The sequence below is a fragment of the Varroa jacobsoni genome, unplaced genomic scaffold (assembly GCF_002532875.2).
Source record: "Varroa jacobsoni isolate VJ856 unplaced genomic scaffold, vjacob_1.0 scaffold_395, whole genome shotgun sequence".
NCBI lineage: Eukaryota > Metazoa > Arthropoda > Arachnida > Mesostigmata > Varroidae > Varroa > Varroa jacobsoni.
This window is the reverse complement of record NW_019213297.1, coordinates 22,630-41,584: the sequence shown is the minus strand read 5'-3', so window position 1 is coordinate 41,584 and position 18,955 is coordinate 22,630. Positions and strand designations below refer to the sequence as shown.

At 41.2% G+C, this 18,955-nt stretch overlaps 1 protein-coding gene across 3 annotated transcripts; it reads right to left on the bottom strand.

Moving 5' to 3' along the window:
• Positions 1-35: 35 nt before the first annotated feature.
• LOC111260065 (uncharacterized) lies at positions 36-13,378 on the bottom strand. Of its 3 annotated transcripts, XR_002680047.2 has the most exons (4): positions 13,227-13,378; positions 11,763-11,887; positions 2,729-2,799; positions 36-1,663 (listed from the first exon to the last, which is right to left on the bottom strand). XR_002680047.2 is itself a non-coding variant. In XM_086968123.1 (3 exons), the coding sequence occupies exons 1-3, from the start codon at positions 11,908-11,910 to the stop codon at positions 1,562-1,564; spliced, it is 321 nt and encodes a 106-aa protein (XP_086824249.1). In that variant the 5' UTR covers positions 11,911-11,958; the 3' UTR covers positions 36-1,561. The 3 variants fall into 3 exon arrangements, 1 of the variants encoding a protein (XP_086824249.1); XR_015310866.1 differs by lacking the exon at positions 11,763-11,887; XM_086968123.1 differs by lacking the exon at positions 13,227-13,378 and having other exon boundaries at positions 11,763-11,958.
• Between the last annotated feature and the right edge of the window lie 5,577 nt (positions 13,379-18,955).

Sequence of the window (18,955 nt, the reverse complement as noted above, 5' to 3'; positions counted from 1 at the left end):
TAAACTTAAAGTCATAATTTATAACACCACACTAATCATAGTGACGGATTCTTTATTATAAGTCCTTTTCAAGCTGACGTGTAAGATAATCGGTTGGTCAATAGTTGGCCTCAGCTTGCGATAAGATCGGCGAGCAAACAACTAGGAAGACCAGTTACATGTTTAGTTTAAATATCGATTTAAAGCAAAATATCCCTCGTGCTTTAATGGAAGATATAGTCACTAATCTGCAAAGGTATACCAACTCGTTCTGAATCAGTATTTCCTGGAATCTACATTCTCGCGAACAAAAATAAATATGATAATATAGTAGCCTTATAGTTATCTTGGAAGTACTTTACTTTAGCGCTGAATAACTCTATACGTACACTTGCAGTATCCCCATTTTTGTCACACTTCGTCGCCCGTGCCAAGCGTTGCCCATGACAAGTTCGACCAATGCTCGCTTTTTTCAGATAAAAGCAAAAATCATGACTTGCGGACGTATAAAAATTTCCGCTAATATCATCGTTTTTGAACAACTGGAAAATTATCTAGTTAACAGCGGTATTTGGGAAAATAGTTAACGGTGATGCAGACTCAACGTAACGGCAAGACGTGTCTTTGTCGGCAACCGTCGACGGTTGCCTCAGCGACAGTACAGAATAGTTTCGTTCGTCAGTATTAGCTTAGCTTGCATTCTGGTTTACCTAATTAGAACAAACGCTTATTCAGAAAAAGGAACGCGTCTAGTTCATCTTTTAAACCACTTATAAAAGAAATGTTTATATAGACAAGGGCCGCGCTGGTCGATTGAAACGCTGCTTAAAAGGCAAAAAATACGTCACTGTTGATACTGTATAAACAGTGGAAACCTTGAGAGAGCAATTATCTTTGAATATTAATAATAATTTACACAATAGCTCCGTCTTGAGTTACTTTTTCGAAAGTACCTAGTGCTGACCTACGTAGCTTCTCATGACTTCGTACTATTTCAGCGACCACGTGTCAACCCTCACCTGCGAAATGCTATCGAGCCAAAAAAAGAGCTGTGAATTTTCATACGTTTCGCAGTGTTATAAAACGATTAAAAACAGAATGTTTATCTGAAAGGATCCTATTATCTCCAATATATCTAATCACGCCAAAAATATAACCAGGAAAACAGACTCTACATATATCTGTACATCCGCTGAAGACGAATTCAACTAGGTGTCGTTATGTAACCGACTAGGCTAAAGCGAACCTGAACTGAAAGAAGGATAAGTTTTTCCCTAGCGGCAAATGCTGTTGCAGCATAGGCGATATCGCCATATTACCACTATTGTGATAATATCGTGACGGGTGATTGATTCTGACTGAACGGTCGCTTAACGAAGCCACGATGACTCATTGAACGATCGAGACGATGATGCTTTCTCCGCATTATGTCTGTTGAGTGATGAAATCTTTCCAACAAATTGTTAATCTGCATTGCCCCATTCATTCTTGCTGTGTGTCCAAGGCCGTTATCAATGTTTCTTAGAGCCACAACTAGGCAAATCTGACAGGAGTGTTCTTTTCAGCAATTCTTTTTTCTCTGCTACTTACTACAGGTGTCCGGCGGTACCTTTGCCTTTGTACCTGCTTTCAGTTGAGGTATATATAAGGTCAGGATGGCCGTAATGACGGTAGTATCGATCGCCTGTATTTGAGAACAAAAACCCACACATTTATTCGTTAATTTTGAGAATTATTTATTCGAATAGAAAATTTTCCTCGTCAGAAACACGCTGCTCATATGGATCTTCATCGCTGTTGGCAGATGATCAGCCGATACCACCAATGCATAGGGCGCCACAAAAGAACCGCTAAAATTAGGCAACGGGGAAAATATCTATATAGATATGATTTTATTACCGTTGCCACCGTCATATAGCGTTAATTAGGCTAACTCGAAGCCTTGCTTTATAGCTTATGGAAAGGCCTTATAACCAGTAATTCAAACATTCGATGTTACATATCGAAAATGTGTCGCACAGTTCTGGTACTTAGATTTGCCTTTCTATATTTTAATTCTAGTTTTATCTTGTGGTCATGCTAAATAATTAGAATACTAATCACCGCAATATTGACAGTTCACAGCACGGGCTTTAGGGGGGCAATTTTGCGATGTAACACTTTCAGATCATCTTCAGTCTTTAGCAGCATATCCCTTATTGACCATTTTGAATGTACTCATTCTGTATTATCACTATCATTATAATCATTATTGAACTGAGACAGGGTCTACAGCGGATTTTATAAATTATAGTGAGTTTTTTTTTTTTTTTTTTTTTTTTTTAGCAAGATCGCCTATACCTTATGAATCCTTAAAATCATGATAGTACTAAACACCATCTAGAATATATGGGCAAAACATAATTCACTTTGACTCTTATTACCTTCCTTTCACAACGATTTTATCTAGCGATTTACGAATACGACTTGAGTGAAAAAGGACCAATGGGAAGCTCTGCATGTATATGTATATATATGTACCAGATACTGAAAACAGTATGATGTCCGAAGGAGCGTAACGCCGTTGTTATTGACTGAGCACGTATTTTGCCGTTGATTGGTCACCGTCAATCTATTGATAGACCGAACGAGCGGATAAACCTCAATTGTAAGCCGAGCACTGGCTTGATACGTACTCATGTAGCATCCTAATTGAAGTTAATGAACCCCTCCTATGGCGATTGTTCTTAGGTTTCTGCTCGATGCTTACCAGTATTTTTCCTTGCGCTTTTTGTCTGTGCCCAACAGCTGCATAGATATCCACGACGTCCACAACGAGAGCTTCAGAGAAACACAACGCGTCTCAGTCAATAGATAACATAAGAAATTTGAATATGTTAGTAGACCTTACGCGGCGAATTATATCATTATATGACCAAATTAGATAATTACAGCAACAAAAAAGAACATTGTATCCATTTAAGAACGAATGCGACCATACGCTACGGGGCCACTATGCTATCCACACTGCAGTAAAATCAATCGTTCAAAGATTATCACAGACGTACGAATACGGTCTTATATGGATTCGATTGAAGGTAGATTAAAATAGGTGCCTGCTCAAACAGCCGACAAAGGTTTTCAAGCACTTCGGTATTGGCGATGCGTTTTTTTTTTTAATTTATAATCGGATTATTTGCCCATGGGTAGTCACCTATGATCATATTCAGAGGTTAGGGCCCCTATTTTACATGAGTGCATCCCAATCTATACTACGTATAGACCGAGACGACGAGGGAAATGTATAGGGATTGTTCTCAAAATATTAATCTGACTTCGCGTGGCAGGCCTATTGCAATTTTAAGGTTAATTAAAAAAAAAAACCGGCATTCTTTTGCTCGTTTATCTCTAGAACATGTAAAAAGAGCCTCTTCGTACGTTACTTGCTACGGACAATGCATTCAGGTTTACGTGGCTATAGGAGAAAAAGCTACGTGTGTCTGTTAACCGAGGCAATAGTTGATGCATTGTTGGCCCTTTCGTTGTCGTTTACCTCCCGTTATTGCCGATAAGCCCATTTTCCATCATGTGTATTTGACAAATATTCATGCCGCTACGAATATTCTTAATTGTCGTATGTATATACCAGGCCGCCAGACTCTGTCTAGTTTTAATCTATCATAGTAACAACAACAACAACAACGATCGCTCAACGAAAATCGAATGATCCTTTGGTGTCACCAAGTTTCCATCGACTCAGACAGAAGACGTAAGCTACCTACCCTTCGCGCTAGATAATCGAAGATATCGTCTTTAGTGTTTATCCTTAATCTGCGCCAGCTTCATTGGAGATATTAGAAAATCAACCAGAAAAAGGACGAAGCGACTCCAACAATAGTATAATAGTTTATTCGACAATAAACGGGAAAAATCAGCTATTAGAGTGGATGTTTCTGCAATCGAAAGGACCATAGAGCAATACATATGTACATCACCCCGCTTGCTAAGCGCTAGTACTTCAAGCATTTATTACTATAGGGCATAATAACGAACGGCGGTGGATTCCGTACGGTCCGTTAGACCGTCCGAATAAGCTTCGCTGCAGCATCAGCAATGCCGATAGCATATCAGGCCACTACGAGTTAGCCGAGTGCGCTCAATGGTTTTTCTTGAAACAGAAGGGGGCTTTGTATCGCTGTAGCATGCCTGCCCGCCTGTATCGATGGATTCGTGCGATATCTCAACTGGCGTAGAAGTACTTGGATCACATTGTGGAGCAAAACAGTTGGGTAAAGTAATGCAACATTTGAATAACACACGCCAAAAAAGGAGATGGAGACGGTGATCTGATTGTGTGATGATTCGAGTAGTGACACTGCCGACCATTTGTGGGTTCGGATAGATTTCTATTTGATAACTAAAATATGTGTACAAAATTCAACGGTGCGCAGGTCAGCTTTGCGCGGGCTTGCAGTCAGCATCATTTGCTTGGGAAAACCATTTTTCGCTTTGATAATGCCACCGCAAGAAAGGAGCAGAACGAATAAAGGGACACATCGTTATGAGCAAAGAGAAACATTTAAGAATCAAGAAGATGTATAGAGAACAGGGAAAGTCAAAAAAAAAATTCACCAAATCAAAATAACGAAATACGTAAGATAAATTCACTAGGCGATAAATTTTCCATTATATGTGCCACTTTTGAAGAATACGCGTGAGTGAAGCCTTCAGAACATGTTAATACTTCACATATAATATTATATCTTCAGGACTTTATAGTATTTATACCTATAATAATTAAATTTTCAGAAGCTGAACTTCCTTGTGTGTGTTTTGAAACCATAATTAGCATTATATGAGTTAAATTTTGAGTTGTTTACATTCCAATTGCTATACGCATTATATATATACGTATATAATGAGATGTACACAAAAAGATAAAACGTTTGCCAGCAAATACATCCAAAGCTGTATCAGTCATATCTGTTTCGTATCTCCTTTCGATCAACTCAAAAATAAATGATTCATTTCATCAAAAAACAATACATCACGACAGAGTGAGATAGGACACTGATGAATTCAGGACAAGAAAATTTGCTTGCAGGGGAGCGGCCGTCACCTATATTGATGACATATTCCATTTTGTTTGTCGTCATTTGAGGAGCAAAAACGTTTCTCCTTAAGACTCACACCCGAATAGAAACAGAGCTGCTACTCGAGATAACGAGCAAACCACGCCTACGAAGCTCGACTTACGCCTAGATACGCACGGTCTCGTAACGAACGTTATTTGCTTCTACTCCTTGTAGATCTATTGTCGTCATTCATGCATCGTCTGTGCTGAACGAATAAAGCACAACTATTTTCTAATATATCGCATTGAGAAAAACTATTGTTTCACGATTTCAATAACCAACTCATAAACCTAAGCTTGCTAGAAGTTATGTGTATACACACACATATAAGAAACGTTTTTCTCCCTGTCGTCATTTTGCCTTTATATAGGCAGACTATATTTAAGAATACCCACAAGATGTCCAGAACGTTATAATACATAATACGTATTGTTACGTCTGCAGGTCAATTGAGATATTCTGATCGTGATTTTTGATAGTGTTATGTTATTCATTTTCTACTCGGTATCGCTTTTTCTTTAATTAGCGACAAATTGCACCGGGTGTTTACGGCGTTCTGCATGTTTACCTCGTCCCATCATTGCGGATCATTGTTCTTCATTGGGACATATAATTTTTATATCATTAGATGTTACTACACATTTTCTAGTTTCATCTACAGCGAACGATCAATGCTTCATCGATAATGGTCGCGCGACTGTCCGCCCGCCCATGGCTTACTTGCTGGCCTAATGACAAAAGAACAAAACCTATTATTGACTCCCTCCCGGCGTTCCCTTGATGCTTACATGCCCAGCTCTGCCACACCCTCAAAAATGTTGAATGCTCGAATCTCTCGTCCGGGTTTTGTAAGCGACGTCGTCGTCGCTGATGTATCAGACCCACTCCGCAGGTAACAACAGCCATTTCATCGATCAAGCTAGCGACACGCACACAAACACACACACACACATACAAACAACCGAACAAGCAAAATTTCCCCCAAGAAAGGGGCAGAGGGAAAGGTGAGGGAACCCAAGCCACCTGTGCCACAACCGTTCGGGTATCCATTTGCTCCTCATCGTCAAGATCATGATGAGTTTTGTTGTTATTATCACAACCATCAACAATAAAATTAGCGCAGTGATAGCAGCTATAGTAGTACATAAACTGACAAAAATTATCATAAAGATAGTCTGTGCTCTCAGTTTTTTTAAGTTAATTCTTCGCTTCTCCCGCGCAACGTCCAGCAAACGACCAAAGGGGGCAACCGAACCAAATGCAACTTATAAGCAAAACTGTAACAGACACATAGACCGTCTATTCATTACATATATCGAGCTAGATGCACTCAAACGAGCATTGAACGTCGAGTAAAATCAACCTCCGAACAGGCAACAGTAGGTGCAGTTACTCCAGCCTTCGGTGGGTCGGCTGGCCGGCCAACCTATTGGGCCTGTTCATGTACCTTAGTTTTTTCTACATAGACTATGCTAGTATGTTGGGCCTCCATCAGACGGCCAGAATTAGAGGGGCCTCCAATGTTCAAGCTAGCTTTCCTCTGTTCGTCAGAGATATCCATAAAGGGACACGGTGAGATCAAGGCAGAGCGGGAGTGCTAGGGAGAAAGTCGAAGAGAGAAAGACGAACAGATGGTTTAAACCCCTCAGAGAAGCAGGCATACACTCGCTAACTGACTCACATAGAGATGTATACACATTGAGAAGGATACGCAATGATGCAGACGGAACCAGCAGACGGAGAGCAAATGAACCGCCGAAACTGACGGCTCAATAGGTCGAAAAAAGGATGAAAAAGAAAAACCCTTGTCGTCGCAACGTGCAGAAGGCATTACAGAACAGAATAGAACGGTACCAGAGGCGCACAATTAATCGAACTAGCATAGAACATCAACAAATCAATAGATAGATATGGCCTTTCAGGCGTCACTATAATATGCATGTAACTAACAGTTAGCAATAATCAGTAGAGGAGAGCTTGGCAGATGCACATAACAGCACAGCCAAATGTCTGTCACTGATACCGGTTACGTTGCGTTCGACAGTCGTGAAAGCGGCCACCTTTGATCGCCTGCACACATCGGCAATCTGCGAGAGCGTCCCAATAAATGAGGCCAAAGCCGTTTGACGCCGAAGGCAAGGACGTTCGAAATTACAGGTGTTTTGCATTCCTGGGACAGTAATGTTAACGCATGCATAAAACACGAGCAGCGGACAATGCTAGAAAACTATAAGCGCAGCGTCGAAAAATAAAAAATAGAAAAGGTCAAACCCACTGATAGCTACTGATAGCTTTGTGATGCGTTTGACAGTTTGCCGAACCATCAAATCTGTGTGGTGGCAATGCAAAGCTTTGTATTAGCTCACTTCATGTACCTGTACTGTGCCTGTCTATTACATATATGTGCAAATTTTTTGATTCTCAGTTAACGTGGGCATGTACCCGACTGAATCTCATTCGTGCATAAACTCACATTAATTTTCGCCTGGCTAATTACGCTCATTGTGTGCAAGTTGATTTATTTTAAATTTTAGAATAAATAAATAAATTTAAAAATAAAAGCACACATATACTGTGTTAATAGCACACAAAGGACGCCCTAGAATCTTTCGAATTCATTAGGGATCGGTAATGGCGACATATCTATGGAAATAGCCTCCATCAAGTTAATTTGTCTAGTAACGGTCTATGCACTCAGCGTTTATTCGTCTCATCTGCGAACAAAAGTAGGCCCGACACGTGATAATCGTAGTAGTGGATTAGTCCGTTTATATATATGAACGAAACGCGTCCTCGTTCTGTTCCGTATGCTGATAACGAAAAAAGAGGAGAGGCAGGTTGGCAAACCCAGTTCATTGGTATCATTAAAACAGTTACCACCGTATCTAGCACCACGAGTGCAAGCTGTGTCTTGTTAAAGCAATCCAAATGCCCTTTGTTTTCCCCCTGATCGTGCGTTCTTTTACGAGGCAAACATGCAGCAGCGGTCGAGACTGAGATCATAGCGGAGCGTCGACGTGGCAGCCGCTACATTGCCGTTATCATCCATTCATGTGTTACCGTCCGAAACGGACAAGAAGGAAGAAGAAAAACAGGCTAGTAATTAAAGGGTAATACAAGGGCATCGTAAAGCTGTGCTTGGCCCGTTCGTTGTTGATGCTAGTGCCGTTGTTCCATCATCAGAAGCAGCAGATCTAGACGGGATCCCACTTGCTGGTATCAATAACTCTAGCTACACCGTCAGCTTAACCCAACTGAACGCCCAGTGATTAGTATAAATCGTGAAGATAACATAAAACCATTTTACTTTTCTTTGAACAAGCACACACACACACACACACACACACACATATATATATATATATATATAGTCATCATATGTAAAAGAGAAGGAAACTAAAAGTTGTTCGTTTTACTTGAAACACGACCATAATACAGATCTAGTCATTTATTGAATTTGCGCGCCACTAGTTCACAAAAAAAGGAAAATGTCTGCTAAACGATTACATAGGAACGGAGCTTACGACAAAGTAACAAACAGGCCTTTATAGTTTGTCCGAGCATGAAATACAATGAATTCTCGATATGTTCCTGTCTAGCTTAGACGGTGAACAATCGAGGAACGATGTGAGGTTATACAATAGGAAGCGTTTAAAGTAATTTCAATGTGATGACATTATGTCTAAGGCAGTATCAGTATCAGTACACTTTTAATCATCTGACGATGTCTCATTAGATTTTCTAGGTAGCCTTGTGTAATACGAAAGGCAAGTACGTCCTACGAATACATACATCATAGACCCTAGCTTTTTGATAGTATTCCTTTGGCAGGAAATTGTTGGGAAACGATCAGCGGTCAACGATTCATGAAAGTTACTCACCATATCATCATGACCGTCATCGTCGTCGCTTTTGTTTAGATTCTAATAATACACCCACCATTGGAGACCCACAGTGCAGCGTACTGCTCTAGCTCTAGTATTGTCATCGTTGGGTATCTTGAAAAAATCTGGCGACTAAAATAGCTAATACTATGAGTGCTAGAGATAGGCTAATGATAATAAGTAGTCAAGTTTACGAGCTTAATTGACATGGAGCGTTTCTGGTACGATAGTCGCAGATGCGGTGCATATGTGACTCCGGTTCGCTGGTTCGGTTATGTAATTTGTGTAAAAAGATCAGATTGGCCGACAGATTGGGCCAACCGCCTAACCAGAAGCACTTAATGACTAACATGATTTTTTTCATTCGCTCTTCCATATATACAGAGTCGTTTAACGGCTGTAATTCGTGCGCAACACAACTCGCAGTCCCGGCATCTGTTTCGACAATATGGCAGGTTCCATGAAACAGTGATTTCAGCGTTTATGCTGGGCCAACGATCACAGACTGGCGATATAATTCTTTTTTCGTGCGCAAAGCTTTTCAAACAGTTTGTTTTCTCGTGTCCTGTAATCGCAAGACTATTGGCATCAATGGAGCTAAGCGACGAATTCTGTCTGTAAATCGCATCACACCCAACGGCCCGCTCTGATAGTGACAGAATTGAGCTAACAAAAGTTCACCCACGGCCTGTCTGTCTCTGCAAGTCGATCCGACTTTCCCTAATGTCAAAAAACTACAGATTACCGCTGCGAAAAGACGGACGGGTGCCAGACTTAAGATATAGGGTATTTCATAAAAATTACATAAGGGGATCAATTAATAGAGCAAATAACATTATTCCAAGCGAAACGCCGACAAAGCAGTAGATCGAAATTAAGTCAGAGGTCGTCTGAAAGCCAGCTAAACCTATTAACGGATCACCTCGAAGAGACCACGCCCGTATGAGCGTTCGCTGAAGAACACACGCAAAGAATAAGTTTATATTTCGCTATAAGCTAAAGAGACATTTGGTGGGTAAATATATTAGATGTCTTTGATCAAAGTACTTTATTAGTTTAGTCTGAAGGGCATCTCTGCTTTAGTTCCTATTTTTAACCATCCGGTGCTTTTCTGCTGTACAATATTCAACTGATAACCGCAATAGTCCTACCAGGTACAATAGCAGGTCCCAACGAATAGTCCTAACTTACCAACCAAATGAACGTGTAATGGGTAAACAAAGAAAAATTCTATAAAACAGGAACAATAGGCCACAACAGCATAAGCTTAGCATATATACCATGAGCATTCGCGACATCACGTGCTTGCAACAACCCAGCAGCTTCTCAATATCAACATGTATCTATCTAGTCGACTTATTTCTTTATATTCGGCCCATCTTCTTCGAATCCAACAGAGGCCCACTAATCACTAACCACTACTGCGAATGTATCAAGGCAGCAGGCCTCGATTCGGCCCTAGCTAAATTTTCACCTCTGACACTATCGTTAGAACTAGCGGTATCTTCGATGCTGTGTGGCCGTTCAACCTCTTTCATTATCAGCGCCTTCAACGGCCCGCCGATCGTCGTGCCGTTCGCGCATAACAGTATGCCAAAATAGAGCCAGTTCTGAGATGGGAGAAGACTAGGCAGAAAAACAGATGGGCCAGATACAGCAAGCAAGCAAAGAAAAAAGGAAGCTAAAAAATAAAAAGCAAAAACGGACAAATTTCATTCTACTAGGGTGCAAGCGAAATGGGAAAGGAATCGTTCAGCCTATTTTTCGCCCTCTCCTTCCTTCTCCTCCTTCCATATCTCTCTCTCTCTCCCTCGTTTGCTCTGGGTAGCCGCTGTCATTTCAGTCCTCTCCATTTAAGCGGGGTACACGCTTGATGGGTGTGTGCATGTTAGTCCTCGCATGCATTTTTTTCTCGGTATGAAGGAACGGGCGTAAAGAGTGTCAAGAGTTCTTTTTTTCTGAAGAGCTAACGAAAGACTCGAAAGAGAGCACAGAAAATAACAGGATCTGGAGAGGGACGATAAGTAAATCAAATAGAGCGACGTAGGTAGAGCGGAACGCGACTGCGATGAGATGGATACAGATAGAGGCAAGGTTGAGCGAAAAAAAAGAGTGAATATTGGGCGAATTTATGAGACTAGTAGCGATGAGAAGGCGATAACGACTGACATAGGTGGTTTAATCGGATTGAAAATGAATTAGAAAGCAAATGCAAGGCCATTCCGCGCAGGCTAGTTGCAAAAATTTGTTATTAATGATATGTACGCGAATTAGCTATACGAATCGGGCAAATAGTAAACGTTCATTGTTTTGTTTGCCGACGAGAGAAAATGACGGGGAAATGAGAACGAAGAAAAACAGTTACAGTTTACTATGATATTGTGAGAAGTAGAGATAAATGACGAATAGCACACTTAGACCTTCGATATTGCAACGAACCGATTAAAAGAGCCTATTTTGCAAAAAACGCAGTAACATTATTTTTCATTCAGCGATGAATCAAGGGACAAGATTATTTATTCAAAGATGTTCTGTCGAAAAAGCTTGATCCATATTTGTATTTCTGCTTCGCGTGTGCGACAAGTAATCCACCTCAGCGATCTGTAGCAGAGTGTCTGCTTGCTCTTTGTCAGTTTTCCAACAACAGTGGATCGTTTATCCTTCGTTATGTGACTAGCCCTCCGCTGCTAGCCAACCGACGACTCTTGAAACACGAATGCTTGCAAAGCGTGAGTACCAAGATAATTTTACTGCCATACACATATATATCAAATGAGAAACAAACCCGTTTTCGTTCGCCAGATCCACTGCATTGCTTCCTTGCTTCCTCCAATGGCAGCTGCTACCACCACTGTTCGATGTACATACGTGTATCCCGCGCTAGTGCCTGCAGTGAGCAATGCCGCTGACCTAGATAACAAAACCGTACCCATTTTGATCTGACGATGATTGTGCCCTTAAAATTTAAACTTTATCAGTAATGGAAAAGATAAAGGAGAAGATCAAAGCTAAAAATGAGTCGTGGAAAAAAATTGTTGACCCGCTACCTGAGGATTCGCTACGGTTTCCGTAGTAACGTTTCATTGTCCTATTAGCATATATATATATATATATATATATATATATATATAGAGAGAGAGAGAGAGAGAAGGCGGACATCTGTAGCTAATTTCGTAGCTTCATAAACTCAGCTGGCCATTTCGAATTAAAACGGTAAGCCCTCCTATTCAAGCTTGCTATCACAATGTCCCAACCATCGAATTATTAACGAAGCATCCACTTATGCAGTTACAACGTTGTAGTTGGATTTTCGATCGTCAATCCACTACAAGCCAAACGAAAACACTTCTTAATAAAGCCGAGCAATCGTTGAAAATAATGGTTCTTTAATTATTTTTAATTGGCCAAGTCTAATCGATAATATTCTTTTTTCACGATATTCATCTTTGCTCCGAAAACTAATAGTTTCTATAATCTAGGACCTCTTTCATTATATCCGCGTGGTCGAAGTCATTTTATACCAGCCGCAAGTACCGGGGTTGGCAAACACGTTGCAAGTATCGGCAAGTCGACCTGACAAATTATCCTTATCTATCTGCAAATGAATTTATTAAGAACTAACGACGGTAAAACATTTCATGAAGACTGCAGCAACGAAGGACGATTACAAAGTTTGCATAATCCTATTATTGCTTATCGAACGTTGGACAACACATTTTATATAAATTTATAATAATATTGTGTTGCTGTTTTTACGGTAAAAACATACATCAATTAACTGTGTTGCTCATCGTCGTTCGGGCTGTTTTCCTGAAGCGAAAATGAATAATAATATAATAAAATAAATGATATCATTGCGGGCTAGATGGATCTTCAGAAAGACGTACGTAAGGTCAAAAAGATGTTACATTTTTTCTTGCTGACGCGCTAAGTACCTCTTTAACAATAACACGTACATAGAGTTAAAGCCTTTGTGTTAGGAAAAAGGCATTAGCTAACCCTAGCTGTTTAATATCTTCACTGCTAACTACATAAAACATATAGATCTATCTTTGCTAGTGTGCGTATGTATGCCTATTGTCCTATAGTACTTTTGCGCTTATCGCTATCATGTGTTATGATGATGACGGCCGCGGGAAAAGTAATTTGTCATTGTTGGGTTTGCTCACTGCAGCTACCGCTACTACTGTGGTTGATGTAACGTGAAATAGCACGTGTTGTCATTATTATTGCCATGTTCTCAACCCACCTCTTTCGCCTCGACTTTTGCTGTAGATAACAATACGATCATCAGGAGCCACGGAAAGCAACTATAAAATCGGCAACTACATTGCCGCATTTAACGGGAAAAAGCGTTGCAAGAGGGAGACGAAACGTCTTCCACGTGACACTATTACCACTATTACTATGAGGCATAAGGTCAAGTCCACCCGATAGTGCTGCCCCTGTTTTGGCGTACTGCTGCCCGCCAACTTCTGTGCTTCGTATCATGTTCTGAGGCGTTTTTCATCGCCACCGCCGCCGTCGCTGTCTACCGCATATTTAAATTTGAAGTCGGCAACAATAGACAAGCAAGAATTCTGTGGGTACAGCTTAAACAGAGCTCTCGTTGCAGCAGTGCTGTGCTGTTTGCCGCGTTTCGTCCACAGTGCTCCGCCAGTTCCGTCGGAACTCGGTTCGCATCAATCGGGCACCAGCTGCATCAACATCACTAGCAGAAGTCACAGATTCAGATTTGACCATCGGTCGGCTGTTCGTTTCTTCGTTCAACCCTGGACCGCTTTTGTTAGCTTAGCGGCAGATAGCGGATCCGCACGGGTGAGCTGCCGCGGCTATGACAGCGCCGGCTGTGATCGTGGCCGTCTAAATATAATTTATAGGCCGTTGTACAATAGTATTAACGTTTGGAGGAGCTGAACGTTTCGTTCGATGGCTGGTCGCTTGATTGGTTTATTTGTCGGCCGGATAGACAAACAGGCGAAGCAGTCAGAAGGTACGCGCTTATGTCCCTATTAGATATAATATTTGTATCGGCAGACACATGTATTTCGATTTGTATGAAGAGATTGCTAGGTAGGACAAGGTGATGATGGACAGATGATTGCGCTGGCGTCTATGGCAACGAGAACTATGGACGCAAAATCGACTGAAAATCGATTTATCATCACCATCCATTCACGTCATCATTCGGTGGCGTCACCACCACCACCACCATCATCATCATCATCATCATCGCATCTGTTGCACTGCCTCGCCCTTCTATGTCGGTACTTAGCTAGCGAATGAAGACAGAAATCGGACAAACTAAGAATAGCTAGTAACTACATTAGTTAGAGAAGACTTTTTACGTTGTAGGAGCCAGCACCTATAATTAGTTTTGACTCCTCACTTATCATACCAAAGACGCTGTTATTTTTTAATATTATATCTATATATGTGAAAACCATGGTAACTAATAGCTCAGTTAACCCACTTCTGTCAACGGTATTTTTACTATTAAATACAGTAGAACTACTAGATACGGTAGTAGTGTAGTACATCCGGACATCTTCATTGAGAATTTACTTTAACTTCAATAACAGTCTCTGGCTGACTCATAATTATTCAGCCCACCTATGTTCGTAGTGTACCGAGCACAAAACGGTAGACATGGCTTAATTATGGGGTGAAACGCATTCCATGACCATGTCTGTGTTACCATACAGTCATTCGTCACGATTATTCGTATTACGAGCAGGGGGAAGTTTGTGCCGGCAAATGATTTTTGTATTAAAATCGCTTGCGTATCTCCAAATATATTGCCACATGTCTCCGACTAACGGATGCTGTAAGTATTCATAGCGAAACAATCTAGACAGCCTTTGGCAAGGTTAGGTAACTCTAGAAACTTTGCTAGATCTCATCGTGACTACTAATATTATCGTTGTTATTACCGAAAGATAAAGAAAGCGGCTAATGAGATAGACTACTAAGCATTTAAGTCTATTAAACTTTGTGATCAGCAGTTTCAGTACGGCAGCAACAACGCTGATACATTTAGCCTAGTTCTATAAGCGCTCGTGAGACACACGGCTGGTGGTTAGTTGGGTTTCGGCGAATAGAAGAAAGCGAAAAGAAAACGAGGCCAGAGAAGTGCGTCTATCAGAATTGCTAAGCGAAGTACTTGTTGTCGGACATCAACAAAAAAGTGGGTATTTTCTCTTGATAGTGATTCTTAATTGATGGCGTTGTCGTGGATATTATTATTGGTGAATCGTTATAGTTGCTGATGGTGCTGCCTCCGTTATCGTCGGTGTCGGCGCTGCATCGTGAATTACCTTAGCTCAGTGCGTTTCACGTGGCCGCAGCATAGGCAGTTAGCTCAACAAGGACGATAGAAATGAGGCCCCACAATTTTAATGTTAGTCACCGATGATGACGCGCTTAGGCTTAGGTAAACCTGAATGCACAGATGGGGCCGACAGGCGGTCTCAGAGCACCCAGCGATAATGAAAAGGAACAAAAGTGAGCATAAGCGAGACGAGGAAAACAACGAAGCGGTAGAAAGAGTTATAGCATTGAAAAATAATTGAGTAATGAAAACTTGTTCTCCCCTCTACGATATGCTCTGCCGATATTCGAACAACAAAATCAACTGGAAAAACGATAGTATGCGTATTGTAAAAATATGATGAGTGAAGCCTAAAAGAGGACCGCTTCATACTCTAGTCCGGTCCAGCACAATCATCATTTGAAAGTCTTTCAGTTGATTGTTCAACTACGATGTAACTGCTCGAACCAAGTTGGTCATTAGCAAAAACATGGCATGAACAGCGTATTATGTAATTGTCGCGAATAGAAACAAAATACTTTCTCTGGTCTCTAAATAACAAGCCTTTGTCAGCCTGCAGCAATTCATGCTATATATATATATATATATATATATATATATATAAGGCGTAATCAGCAGAAGATTTTTATCTTTTCAGTGTCCGTAGCTTCATTTAACCGCTGTCGAACTTCGCTTCCATACACAGATGGCATTGATTAACATAAGAGGCAAGTTCTTCCGTGTGCTGAGATGAGCGTTGTTTGTTAGCCGATTGTATTTCTCATCCATTGTAGCCGGAAGTGGTCGGACGTGGTGCGGGCGGCTATAGTCACAATGTTTATATTACGGCGGCGTTTGGATGGGACGTACTTGATGTTGATGTCGATAGCATCAGAGACAAAGTCGTCATCGAAATAGACGCGGCATTTGCGGTCACTTTAACCTTGAGCGTGCTAAGGCGTAAGGGACTTCATTCACATCTCATTAATCACAAAGTTTACGAGTAAAGTATCGCAAAGCGGCGAGTATCGCCACTCATCGATGCAACTGGCTCTTGTTGCAACTGACAGCTTTTGTTGACAACAAAAACATCGAATCTATTAGCGATAGTTCCGTTTCGTGAACACAGCTGGCCGACAGTGTAAAGCTGGCGTACTAAACGTAGAAAGCGAGACACGATGCGATAATATTAATGATCAAGAAAAACAAGGGAAGTTCCCTATATACATATATAAAATTACAAATGATACGACACAATGTGTATCGCTTATCGTGTGTTCTCACTTGTTCTTACAGCAGACGTCTGCGCTGCATTTTCGAATAGTACTCCTCGGTGTTATGCAATAACGTCTATCGACCTACATAAACTCGTTTAACATAGCACCTACGCGGTAGCTGAGGTTTTGCTGATGCAAATTAAAGTTAGAGGAAACTTGCGCCCATCGTTACGTGAATGCACACACGCACACACACACACACTGTTACCTGCGTCGGCGTTCGGCATAAAGAAAGCAAGAAGGTTATACTTGACAAAAACTGACCAAAATAAATATTATCGTTACTTGAAGAGTGCACTTGTGGGTATTCCTTCATTGGTTCGCTAAAACAAACATTTTTAAATTCCTATTTCAAAAACGCCTTCGTGAATACACACACACGGAGCTTTTTGTTTTAACAGTTGGCTTACATCGTGTTTTTAATACTTTAGCCGACACTGCAGTTACACTAACTGTACTTAGATCAAAACAAGGATGCTCACAATCCTCAAGGATGCAACTGAATAGCGCTTTTACTGCTACGTCTGTTTTGGGTTTGTTTTTAAAAAGAGATGTGTACACGGAAGTTGCTTTTCTATCCCTCCATGCTACTGCTAATCTCATCGTAATTAGAACAATTATTATCTATTGTGATCCTCTTTATTCTCAAATCCCGCCTTTCTTTAAGGGATTTGTTCATCGTGACAACGAACAGCGCTTGTTTTTATAGAAAAGTTAAAGTTAAGGTAGTTCGAATTAACGTGTAAAACTGTTGTGACTGAATAAGGGATTTTTCGAGTCGTCATTGTGGACAGTAAAACAGAATTACTGTGGTCCTACACACGGGCACACACACACAGATATATATAAAGCCGCTCACACTTAGAGACAAACAAACAGGCAGGCAGGCAGGCAGCCAGCCAGCCAGCCAGCACTGTCGAGCAAAAACAATTAGTTATGCTTGAACATTGCGATCAGGCGACCAAACAAGCGGACAAGCAACTAAGCCCAGACAAAGCCCATTCTTTCTGCTGGGCCTCTCCTGTGCTTGCCTCCAGTGGCCCCAGCAGCATGATGCAATGCGATGGGTGTGAGTGAATGCTTGAGAGTCTGTTATGGGCTTCTGCTGTTAAAGAGCGCAGGTTTACTGCTGGCCACAGTTATATACCTACCGTGGCCCGCCGTTGCCTGCTGGTATTCAGAACAAACAGTAACAAGATAGCTGGTGAAAACGCGAGTAGGTACTACTGATTGCAGAGTTTGCACATGGCGTCGGAGCTGATGGACAACGACATCTACTAAATAGCCATTGTGCTAATAATAATAGTAATAATATAAAGGTCGAAGTGACATAGATGTGACAAGTACCAGGATAAATCCTGCTACTTTCCTGACATATCTTGAGCGGATTCTGACTATGTCGCGGCGTCACAGAACATTTTGTGATTCGATTGGTTCACTGTGCCTCTACTATAACCAGAGAACAGCCACCATTCGTTGTAATACTGAGTTATGCATGGAATACTTAATCCAGATGATTATCTGGGTCGGATCCAGATTACCTCCATATGTTACACGCTTTATTGTTCGCTGGAAGAACGCCTAACGCCACGCGCTGCCATGTACAAACGGTTGCCAATTAGCTTTATTGAAAATTTAATCGAGGATTGTATGACGAGACGTTCTATCTAGCAGTGTCTAATAGTAGATTCACGTGCCTTTACAGATAAAGCAGCGGGCGGGCTTCTCTCAATCTAACTCACATGCTAACCATTGAATGTATTACGAGTGTTTTGCTCTAGTTAATAGGTTACCAAAATCAGGTTTGCCCGCACTAGTCGTACTAACCTAATGCTAGTAAGAGGTCTGTAATACCATGTTTGCCCAATACGCTTTGTGCTAGCTCGAAAGAAAGGTGACCAAAACGAAATTCATTGCACACCGTCTCCCCACACATATATATATAAGAACGTCTTTTAAGTGGTATTTATTGATCGATCTTCAGAATGGACAAGCAAAACCACTGGCTGTTACAATATTGATTGAGTTAGTTCGAATTTCTTGGCGATGCCTGTTGGTCAGCAGTAATAACAAGTGTACAATGGTGCTTTAAATGGGACAGCGTTAAAACGTTGATGGTCGTAGTGTAAGCGCAGGCAACCGAAAGGTCGATTCCGTTCGTCTTTTAGGGTGGCCATTGGCCCTAAAGCAATTATGTAAATATAATAGTTGGAAGGACAAATTCTTGTGCGAATTAAGCGCTTCCGCTTACCGTTGGCTATTCGCAGTTGTCGTTCGACAATGGCGCTTGGCGAAAGTGTCGACAAAGACGCCACACCAGCGCGCCACCCGACGGCGAAACGTGTGCTCCAAGCACTGACTCAAGGAAAACAAGAATAGATATATGTACAT